General features: G+C 37.9%; 2 protein-coding genes across 2 annotated transcripts; both read right to left on the minus strand.

The window, feature by feature from the left end:
• Nucleotides 1-1,097: 1,097 nt before the first annotated feature.
• On the minus strand, nucleotides 1,098-8,615 carry LOC127975277 (coatomer subunit gamma-2). Its single transcript, XM_052579202.1, has 23 exons — nucleotides 8,470-8,615; nucleotides 7,694-7,746; nucleotides 7,532-7,612; nucleotides 7,374-7,445; nucleotides 6,903-6,982; nucleotides 6,651-6,726; nucleotides 6,485-6,577; nucleotides 5,989-6,075; nucleotides 5,756-5,913; nucleotides 5,530-5,663; nucleotides 5,368-5,435; nucleotides 4,986-5,174; nucleotides 4,726-4,821; nucleotides 4,273-4,516; nucleotides 4,073-4,148; nucleotides 3,413-3,516; nucleotides 3,182-3,307; nucleotides 2,878-2,946; nucleotides 2,466-2,777; nucleotides 2,260-2,357; nucleotides 2,029-2,167; nucleotides 1,629-1,727; nucleotides 1,098-1,549 (listed from the first exon to the last, which is right to left on the minus strand). The coding sequence occupies exons 1-23, from the start codon at nucleotides 8,504-8,506 to the stop codon at nucleotides 1,419-1,421; spliced, it is 2,622 nt and encodes an 873-aa protein (XP_052435162.1). The 5' UTR covers nucleotides 8,507-8,615; the 3' UTR covers nucleotides 1,098-1,418.
• Nucleotides 8,616-9,081: 466 nt separating this feature from the next.
• On the minus strand, nucleotides 9,082-11,118 carry LOC127975308 (urocortin-3-like). The gene is made up of 2 exons (XM_052579258.1): nucleotides 10,848-11,118; nucleotides 9,082-10,465 (listed from the first exon to the last, which is right to left on the minus strand). The coding sequence occupies exon 2, from the start codon at nucleotides 10,454-10,456 to the stop codon at nucleotides 10,013-10,015; it is 444 nt and encodes a 147-aa protein (XP_052435218.1). The 5' UTR covers nucleotides 10,457-10,465; nucleotides 10,848-11,118; the 3' UTR covers nucleotides 9,082-10,012.
• Between the last annotated feature and the right edge of the window lie 378 nt (nucleotides 11,119-11,496).

Genomic DNA, 11,496 nt, shown 5'->3' on the forward strand with positions numbered 1-11,496 from the left:
TCCTATACAATCAGTGCATTTTGATACATGAATCTATCGTTAGAATTGTGTTGCCCTAATATATATATATATATATATACTGCTTATTATTCTACTTTATAAGATTTATGGGAATTGCTTCCTTAGATCCATATTCCTAGAATATTCAATTATACAGAAAATGTTAAACCACGTGTCAGTCGGTTGTGTCCACAGATTTCCTATACACTTGCTATACTTCATACTTCAGGTAATAAAAAAAAAAAAAAAGTGTTATTTTTTGTTATTAAATATTTAAATAGTTTTATGATGATCATAATAAACTAAAACCATAACCTTAAACTTGAGACCAAATGACAGATTTGGCTGTCTCATCTTTGTCATCCCTAATGAGTTTGTATCTCTGATATATTTTAAAACAAATCTATGATTTTAAATATTGAAAATACTAAAATATTTGATTGCACTGGTTGGGGCATTCATAAATAGCCTACTTACAATGTTCCTTAGATAACAAAGTGAACTGAACATAGAGAAATATTTATTAAGAGGATAAGCTCCTTGACATGAATCATCTCGTTTACGAGGGTCCTAAATGAACTCCACACGGCCAAGCTGTGACAGAGCAAGAACAGAACAATCTATCCCATTATTATATATTATTATAACATAAGAAATCTTTAAGAACCACTTTTCTCTTTTTTCCTTACAGGAAACTAGTGCAGAGATCCACCATATCAGTTCTAGATGAGCATGCGAGTCATTATCCACAGCTCTAGGATCCCACTGGCTTCTTTAATGCCTACCTCAGTTTTATTAACTCATTCTGAGATGAGTAATGAGGGAAACTGTATCTCAAATAAGTTGTTAGAAAGTATTCTAATCCATTTAACATGCCACACAGAGTGTGGGAGAAATTTCAGTCATGTGTTTAATGCATGAAACCGAAAGTATTGCAACAAATACCCAGTCATTACAACAGAGTTTTCTCAAATACAATGCCATTACTTGTAAATAAATTTGTGTTCAATGCATGAATGCTTTTATTCAAATAAAAAGGTCTTTGTATGAACAGTCTCAGGTTTTGTGTTGAAAAAAAAAACACAATACAACACAAGTTCTGTACTCTTTCTGTTTTATTATTGATAAATGAAAAGGTTTGTAGTAAAGGACTTTTTCCCACCGAGCCGTGAAACATGGTCTAAACAGCTCAAATACTAGAGAAACAATGTTTATATCTCTTCCACTTGAAATAAAGTGGCACAGTATTTTAGAAATCTCTCAGAAACAGAACAGACCAAATACAGAAATGGGATGTTTCCGAGGACCCATATCAAGCCACAAAGATAGTTGAGAGAAACATTATAGAGCTACTATATAGAGATATACAATGACCCAGATTGATTGGCATGTGACCAGGTCACTCAAACATTACTTATTTAGCCGACAGAGGCCAGGATGACGTCAACCACGTTCTCGTCTGTGCTCCTAACAGTAACTTGCATAGTGACCCCATCAGCCAGAGCCAGACGAGCCCTCACCAATACATCATGACCTCCCCTAAACACACCTTCAGAAAGACGAAACCATTGCTCATGTTAAAAAAATAATATCTAATACACATTTTAAGAACTAAAAGTAGTACATACCTGCTAGGAACAGAACATGGGAGTTCTTGTTTTCAGGAACTTTGTCCGAGCGCTCGCAAGGCTGCATGCCCAAGAAGCTGATAATGTTATTTACTGCCTCTGTGAAGACAAACACAATTAACAGATGATCATTTCACATTCTGTTATCTTGCAAACATGCAGCTTTTAACTTAAGATGTTAATTGATGAACTGGAGTCCTGTGTATTATTGCAATGTTTTTATCAGCTGTTTAAACTTTCATTCTCATGGCAGCCATTCATTGCAGAAGAGAAATTAGTGAGCAAGTGATGCAATGTTAAATTTCCAATGAAAAAAAAACTCATCTACATTTTGGATGGCCTGAGGGCGAGTACATCAAATTTTCATTTTTGAGGAAACTATTCCCTTAAGCAAACTTACCATCTAAAGTTTTGACTGTGGCCAAAGCAAATGTCTCTTCCTTCTCTAACTCATCTCCGATCTCCTCCCACGCGGCCCCAAAGTTTGGTTTCAACACCTTCTGTATGTGGTCGGCGACTGTCACCTCTAAATCTTCCAGCTTAGAAGCAAAAAAGACATTGAGTGAGTAATGGCCCCCTTATAATCTTCCCATTTTCATCAGTGTGGATTGATTTAAGAAAATTCACATACCACATATTCATCATCGTAACCGTCATCTTCAGGGTCTCCCGTGTTGGGATCGCAGTCCCGGACCAGATATTTCATTGTACAACTGAACGTGCAAGAGACTAAGACAAATGCAAACAACAAAACAGAAAATCATTAAGGGAAACTTAACATTAAATCTGCCCAAGAAAGAAAAGTTGACCTCATACTGCGAATCAAACATGTCTGACCTGCTGTGGGGTCATCCTCTGGTAACCGGACCAGACTGTAGCAGGAGTTGGGCTGGCTGTAGGGGAGGTTTGGTGCAGGAACATTATGTAGCACCTCGTACGACTCTGACGGCTCCATCTGGACCTGAACCCGCTGCAGCAGCTGGTCGTTCAGCGTGTTGGTGCAGTCGAACTGGAAGATCATGTGATTTGCGAAAGTGTGTTTGATACAGCGCACCACGTACTCTGTCTCTGCTTCGGTTAACTGAACCGGCTCGGACGACTTGAACAGGGGACCCAGGCCCTGGAATTCTGGGATGGCTGCAAGTTGTTCTGAGGGAGAAAAATAAGAGGACCAGCTGAAATGTGCCACAGTTTGCTTCAGACTCTGGTTTAATGATGCATTGTTTTGCCAATCAGTTAATCTTCTTACCTTGGTAAATATCTTGGCGGGAAGGTGCAAGCCTTTCAGGCAGTTTGCTTGTAGCCACGGGTGCGATTTCTGGCATGAAAGAGAAAAGTGAAGTGAACTTGTGCAATTTGAGCAAGCTCTGCGATTTACCCCAAAACCAGGTTCAAGGCATAAAATGATTAGCATCCAAAATTAGAGGCCAAGCAATGGTAGAACGTAAACAAAACGTTTTTTGAGTGTACATGATTATGAAAATATTCTCCAATGGATTACGATGAGTAATTAAGTTATTGGCCTCTGGATCATAAGCAGCTCAGGTTCACACCTGTTTTCTGTTCGGTGATGGGTGCAGTGGCCAAGGGAACTGTCTTCATGTCGAACGGTTTCTCAGAGGGCTCCAGTGTGTACTGGTGGAGAGATTTCTCCAGTCCGGGAACAGACACGGACAGACCTGCATTCAAAACCATTCAATCACCCTTGTTCATCAGCTAAATCAAACCAAATATGATATCAGATACACAGTAAGAATCTATCCAGAACAACTGCAACACTTCACCATTGAAGATATAAGCGGCATTCAATGCCTTCTGCTTCTGCTGAAGGACGTTCATGTAGAATGTGGCTCTGTCTCTGACCTCATCATCGCTGTCCATCATACACCTGTCAGACACACAAAATATTTCTCTCTTCACATGGGCAATAAGCAAGATTATCATGACAATATTCTAACATTCTGGTAGATTAAACTATTTTGTGTAAAAATTGTTAAAAATAACAAAAAAGTTATTTTTGTTTATTTATTTTAATATGTACTATATTTTTCCATGTGAAACCATTTACATAAACCGATTTTCTCTTTTTATATATAAAAAAAACATTTATTGCTCGCTTTGCATTATTTAAAAAATTTTTTTGTTTTGCACCTTTTTTTTTATCAAGTAGTTCAGGAGTTTATCAAAAAAAAGTTTTATTTCCTGCCTTGAATTTATTTTTCTAAATGAAACTGTCTTTCATTGAAAAAAATATATATTTTCAGTTTTGCATAGTTTTAAATCCTGTCAAATAAATCAAGTTTTTTTTTTTTTTTCTTTTTTTTTAAACAAACTTTTGCATTGATTTCCAAACACATCCTTGTTGATTTCGTTACTCTTATACTCAAATCACCAGTATAAACACTCACTCCCTTCACACACACTTCCTGCTGTTGAAGGCCTACCTCTGCATCAGAACCAAGACGCTTGGCAGCAGGTCGTCATTTTGAGCCCCAAACTTGGCCAGCGCACTTACAGCAGCTTTGAAGAAAAACGTGAGAAGAGGGTCAGAGCAGAAAAATGCGGTTCAGCTTAGTCTCTGGAATCAGATTATCAGCAGGTCTTTGAAAGCTCACTGCAAGGAGGTTAACACAAGATCGCTCACCTGCCCGCACAGCCTCGCTCTCCAGCACCACACGGTTGAAGATGAAACGGATGTATTTGGAGGGAGTGGGGGTACGTGGCCCCTCTTTCCCCAGCATGTGGAGGATCTTAGTGGCCAGTACGGTGTGCTCACAATCCTCAATAAACTCACATAAGTGAGCCAAGCCGGTCTCCTTACTCTCTGGGTTTTCCTCGATGATACTGATGATACAATCCACGATGGCTCTCTTGTACTCAAATCCACCCTGCAAGAAAATACAAATTAAACCTAATAGAAAAAGTAAACGTTTTTCATCTTTTTTTTTTTTGGCAATAATAATTAAAATACAGCTCTGAAGTAAACCAGGTATTAAGGATATCAAGTGTAAATCTGGCGGTGTGGTTTGGCTCAAGAAAAGAGATTACAAGACTCCAGTGTAAAAACAGAGGAACAAACGTCCTTGAATGAACTTACATCATCTCTCAACATGTTTGAAAGGAAGCTCATCATCACGCTGTGCTTTCTGGGATATTTCTGGCACAGAGCACTGATGGCCTGGACCACAACCACCTGGAAAACAAACAAGCCGTTTGCTCATGAATACAGGAACATTATCACTGGACAGATCATTTAAAAAGTATAATATACATACTGAAACATGACTGAATATGCATCTGAAGCATGTGTTTGTTCTCTAATCGAGTTGAAATTCAGTGTCTGGGTCATGAAGTCACCTTGAACTCGTCCGAGATCTCCGAGACGAAGGAGGAGATCTGCTTCATGAGGCGGTCGACGCTGCTCTCGCTGCCGGTCTTCAGCAGGGTGGTGATGGCCAGGGTGGCGATGCTGCGGTTGGAGTCCGTGATCAGGTTCTCCAGGTCCAGGTTGCATGCGGTCACTGCTGACGGGTGCTTCATTGCCACCTGTGGATTTGATTTTTCAAATCGGTCACATCACCTCCTTTTCATGCAAAAATTCTGAATTGTAATGCTTCACCCTATTTAGGATTACACTATTGCGTGATAAAAGCATGACTCGCATGTGTTCTTTGGTGTCTCCATGTGGTCGTTGATAGATACTGCAACTAGTTTCAAACTAAATCCTATTCAAACCAACCTTGTTTAGGGTCCGTACAGCTGCATATCGCAGAGCTGCTTTGGGAGAGCTGCAAAACAGCTGGAGAACTATGGAAAGAGAAAGAAAGACCGAATTAATTTGAACATCTAGTGTACTACTCTGTTGTGTGTGCTGGTAAGAAAGCAAAGAAGAAAGACTAACCGGACACAGCAGGAGCCAGCTCACGAGCGGTACAATTGGGCATGTGGACGATGGCAGAGGCCGCTTCATAAACCACCATCTCATGTTTATTCCTCAAGCAGCTCTCAATGAAGTCAAACATTGGGCTATCGTGCCTGTTAAAACACATGTAGATAGACTAGGTAAGTATAATCAACTGCATCATGTTAATAACACCTAAGCAAAAACTGATGTCCCACACACGTACCCTGCCTCTGTCTCCTCCAGCAGTTTACTGGCAATGCGAATCATCATGCAGTAAGCAAATGGAGACTTCAGGCCAGATTTGGTGAATTTGTTGAGCATCTTTGTCACAGCCAGGCGGTCATTCTTCCTCAGGTGATACAGGAGACCCAGCGCATGGTACTGTGGAGAAAGATCCCATTTCATTAGAGAAAGAAAGACCATCAACTCATCAGACAACGGATGCAAACAACTAACCTGCACCATGATGTTATCACTGGAAGCCGCCTCCTGGGCTTCATTGACCCAGCGTTTTACCACATCAAAGCTCATCTTCACCATGTGCTGAAGAACAGATACACAAACAGAGCTTCATTATCCTGAACCATCATGGGGGTAAGTGTAATAAACAGTTAAGTGGTAAACAGACTAGTTTATATTAACAATGACAGTGTTTTGGACAATATTATACTGTTTATGAAAATTACACTCATCACCCTTTGAACTGTCGTTAGCAATGTTGTTACTGTTACTGAAAACTAAAACTGTAAAAAATATTTTCCCCTTAAATGAAAAAGACTGAAATAAAATAAATTAGATGAACTTAATGTTTAAAGTACTAAACTAAAAACTAGTAAATATAAAAATAAAATAAAAACTAATTAAAATGTAAATGTAAAATGTATACATTTAAAATATTGATAAGTACTATACTAGTATAGATCAGTCAAATAATACTAGCTTGTGATCTTACCAGTGAGGAGACCAGAGCAGAGCTGGAGACGCTGGGCACTTTGTCCACAATGGCCTGTTTCATGTATCGTTCAATAGCTTGCAGCATGGTGGTCTGATGGACAAGATATACACAGTTGGCAAGATATAGACAGAGATGAATGCGTTTTCAAACAGTGGAGACTCACATCAGTGATCCTGCAGAGAGCTCTGATTGCCGGCCCTCTGTACACATCCTCTTTGCCAGTCATGTCCTTTGTCAAGCTGAGACACAAGCCAAACATTAATCAGTGACTTTCATAAGGTTATGTCGGCCGCACGTGCAAAGATTCCCATTCCTGACCAGATGAAATGTTTTTACACTACACATATTAGGAAAAAAAATCATTTTAGATATCTCAAATAAGAAATCCGCTGCTCTGGCTACATGAACTGCTCACCTGCTTGTAACAATGATCACATCCTCTGAGATGTTGGCCATCTCCTTTATAGTCAGGTAGCACATTCTTCTCAGGGTTTGCTAAAACAAACAATTATTCGTTTATTTATTTATTTTTTCCCAGTTAATAAGTCAAATTGAAGATATCTCAGGTAGTTGCCAAGGCATTTCTAATTTTTATTTAGTTTAGGTTATGAACACTTTTTAAATATTTAAGGTTTTGGTTTATTTCAATGAACCAATTATTATTATTTTTAATAGGAACTGTGTGTTATTATAATTTTTTAACAATAACCCCAGAAATAATAAACCGATATATAAGCCAGACTAATATTGGCCAATAACTGTCTGCTTTGGCAAATTTGGTGTAAAAAATAATGGAGTATAATTTTTGCTGTCATTAATTAAATTATACATAATGCAATATGTAACACTAGTAAAAAGCAGTTAATGGGGCTGTAAAGTTTCTTACATCATTAGACTGGAACAGTCTTGTCATGGCAAAGAAAGCTTCAGTGGCCTCCGTGGTTCCAAAGTGCTCACCCTGAAAAACAAAGGACGTTAGTGATGGAGCAGTCCAGAGCGAGAAAATAAAAATCTGTAGTGGAAAAGTAAGACATAATCATGTACCTGGTTGAGCAGATAGATGATCTTTGTGAGGATGTGTAGACATTTTCTCGGATTGATTGGTGTCTCGTTGAAAAGCCGAGCCTTTGAAACATACATGCAATGTAACACACAATACGAACGAGACATTTATCTGATTTGAAGATTCAGATGCATCAAACTCACCTCCTGTAGAACAGCGCTCTTCTCCAGATGCTGAAAGGGGTTTGAGCCACTCCCTTAACACACAAAAAAATAGATCTATCTATCATCTAAATCTATGTGTCTTCATTTGGGTAATAAAACTACCTATAAGTTATTCAATTATAAATAATAAGATACGATTTCTTCTAGAAACGCACTCATAGAATGAGTTATGAAAGGAAAATAGCAACTATATGTGACTCTTTGTCTGAGTTAGTTCATTTTAAAACAGCAATATTAATCACACATATGAAATGTAAAACCTATATGCAAAGTAAACTAAACCCAGAGTTAGATTTTCTGAATCTGAATTGTCGGAAGATTATACATTACGAGCATTAGAGGAGAGAATAGCATATATGTGGCCCATTTATATATACACAGCTTATTGGGGGAAAAAACGCGAAATGTAGTAGGATCTTCGATTCATTACCGATCTTCGAGTTACTGCAGATAAATACAGAGAACTGCTAGCACATTAGCTTCCATAAATAAAGATTAAAAACACGTACTACAAGATACTGCAGTATCACACATTTAATCCGCGACTCAAAGACAGAATTTAGTATAAAACTGGAACATAGACAATTATTTCTACAGTTAAATAAGTTAGATTGACTATTACAAAAGTATTGTGGCCTGCAGACACTCTTCCTTAGCAAAACAGCCGTCATCATAATTTCAGCCACGGAAATAAGTGGTTAATAACAGAATACTGAATATATGACGTGTCAGCGTGTATTTAATATTGCTCTTACCAGACTCCTCATCCTTCTTGTCAAATTTCTTGATCATTTTGCGAAGTGTTTGTGAACAGTAGACGAGAAGATCATACAGTCATTCACGCACTCTTCCTCCACGTCAACTAGAGTGACGTATGTCGTGAGCTGGCGGAGGTGAAGATGGCGCCCACCGCTTCAAAATAAAAGTTCATGCTTAAAAGTCGGGGTGAGGCTATATCCAGACTATTTAGATCAGTCATCACTTGTGTGTGTATTTATATATTTATATAAATACATATATATATATATATATATAGTAATCAATTGTAAGATAATAATTATTATTTTTATAATATTTGTTTTGAGAGACTAATTTCTGTCTTCACTAAGATGTTGATTATATCTGCAAAAAAGTGATCAAATATATATTTATTATTCAACACTATTTGGCTGAAACATAAATAGACTTCACAATAATTATTGCATTGACTAGTCTGTACTGAATGTAGCTGCGAAAAGTTTTGAGTCGTGTTTAGAGAGAGAGAGAGAGAGAGAGAATGAGAGAGAATGAGTGTGTGTGTGTGTGTGTGTGAGAGAGAGAGAGAGAGAGAGACTCTCATTTCTCGAAATTACCTTCCGAATGGACGCTTTGTTACAATTGCAATGATTTATTTATTAAACGATAAAACAATTGTTTACAGTACAAAAATATTAAGCTGTCAACCCAAAGTTTTCAGAACTTTACATAATCTGTAGCCATCCAGTCGTGTATCTTATAGAGCAGTAACTGTTTATTAATCAGGTCAACTTTTTACTGATATGTACAGATAAATTATGTTAATGAAAAGGGAAAGGTGTACGAGCATTGCAAAATATGTCATAGGCTAATTCACTCTGAGACATATGCTATAGGCTATTCCAATCATTATGTCTCTTTAGCTTGAGTTTAGAAACTGACCAGTCTTGTTGACAATTGCCATAAGTCTCAATTATCTGTAAAACAGCATTAAATAACAAATGTGACAAGCCTACCATGACCAAACCATTATGCGTTTAAATCAAAACTAGTGTTGTCAAATGATTAATCGCGATTAATTGCATCCACAATACAAGTTTTTGTTTACATAGTATATATGTGTGTGTACTGTTTATATTATAAATACACACACATACAGTAGGCCTATATACTTTGAAAATATTTACATGTATATACATTTATATATTTAGATTTTATATAAATATACTTAATATATAAACATAACATTTTATATATAGATATATGCATGTGTTTGTATTTTTATATATACACAATAAATATACACAGTATACACACATATATTATGTAAACAAGAAACTTTTATTTTGGATACGATTAATCACGATTAATTGTTTGACAGTACTAATCAAAACTCATTTGTAACCTGTTAATACGTATTGCTAATTTGTTATGCAACTGGGAAAAACAACAACATTTAGGCTACTACATTATTACATTTGAGATAACATGCCTCAGTTGTTAAAATAAAAAAATAAAATAAAATAAGATAAAAGGTTAAAGTCAAATTAGTGACATAAGAGTTCACTTTCTCTTTCCAATCTGCGCCAGCAAGCGTGCGTTGTCGTCCGCCTTTGCGCGCAGGTTCTTGGCTTTGGCAATGCTGAAGAGGATGTTCATAATGTTGGTGGGGACATCAAGGGATAGGGTGACCTGGCTGCGTCGGTCACTCTTCGCACTGTTACGGTACAGTTTACTCCTGAGCTGCGTCTGGCTCAAGTATCTGTATTTGGACGCGGGTATCGTCCTCCTCTCGCGCGGCTCCTCGGAGGAAAACGCGTGTGCCGATTTGTACAGGAGGTTTAGACTGTCCAGCAGGGAATTTTCTGATTGCCCGTCATCATTTGTCTCGGAGAACACTTCACTGTTGCAAAGAAAGTTGGATACGGAGTCGTACGTCGGTAAGCAGATGCTGGAAACCGGTGCGCAAAGAAGTGCCAGGGCGAGGAGGGTCCTGGCGAGCCGCATCGTTGTGCCCTGTTGAACGGAAGCGCGTGGTAATACGTACAAGGCTTTTAGATTAACATGTTATGCGTAATGATTGCTTTAGTAAAACTTTTTGTAAGAAAGATTGTATAAAAAGTGCCCTGTGCATCTTCACATGAAGTAAATGTTCAACATGAAAATAATCTTCTATTTTACTAACTCGTGTTTTTGTGTGTGGTTTTGTGGTGTTACCCTGTCATAAGTCACTTTGTATACTACGATACTAATTGCGTACAGAAAATAATGTAGCCTAATATTCTCGTGTTCCAGAAATAAAGTCACGTCATGTTTGGGACAACCTCTGTGTAATTTATGTCAGAATTGTTATTTCTGAGTAAACTATTACCTCGAATCTAATGCAAAAGCACCTTACCTGCACTGTTTCAATGAGCAGAGTCCTCTGAAGTGAAGCACTGTTAGGTCAACCAGAACTTTTGGATCGTGAATCCAAAGTGTTATTAAAAAGGCGAGCAAGTCAACAACTCGGTGTCGACTTAATGTCGCATTGAATCATAAGAGGGATTTAGTGGGTTTGATATCTCCCTGGCTGCTCATAATATCCACTTGGACTGTTTGCCCATTGGATGTGCATTCATTTAGGATAAACCCAATTACGCTGCAGTCGTACGCCAGCAATAACGTCATTTATTGGGATCCTCCCAGTAAAATGAGGAGGTGATTGATGCGTTCGCGCACTCAATGCGCGTTTACAGTCACCATATAGAACAGTCTACTTTGAGCCAGCCTGTGATTATGTGAAGGAAAGAAAAAAGGCCAATCATATGATGATGTCCTGTGTCATACAGCTAAATAAATAAATATGTTGAAAATTTCAGCTTATTATTGTAGCACAACCCAGAACCCAGTCTCGCGAGAAAACTTTCACAAGGTGGGAATTTTTCGTACTAATTTGAATGAGTATGATAACGCATGGATGGGACTGTATAAGTTCCAACAAATAAATCATCAATTTGTCAAAACGTGACATAGTTATAAACTGCATAAAGACAAGGCCACCAAGT

Source organism: Carassius gibelio, chromosome A4 (assembly GCF_023724105.1).
Source record: "Carassius gibelio isolate Cgi1373 ecotype wild population from Czech Republic chromosome A4, carGib1.2-hapl.c, whole genome shotgun sequence".
NCBI classification, from domain to species: Eukaryota; Metazoa; Chordata; class Actinopteri; order Cypriniformes; family Cyprinidae; genus Carassius; species Carassius gibelio.

Excerpts from the sequence above, each read along its gene's own strand:
- LOC127975308 (XM_052579258.1), bottom strand. The coding sequence starts at position 10,456 with ATGCGGCTCGCCAGGACCCTCCTCGCCCTGGCACTTCTTTGCGCACCG.
- LOC127975277 (XM_052579202.1), bottom strand. The coding sequence starts at position 8,506 with ATGATCAAGAAATTTGACAAGAAGGATGAGGAGTCTG. Across the intron at positions 6,983-7,373 it reads GACTGTTCCAGTCTAATGAT|CAAACCCTGAGAAGAATGTG; the intron begins GTAAGAAACTTT and ends TGTTTGTTTTAG. Across the intron at positions 3,308-3,412 it reads TGCCGCTTATATCTTCAATG|GTCTGTCCGTGTCTGTTCCC; the intron begins GTGAAGTGTTGC and ends TTTTGAATGCAG.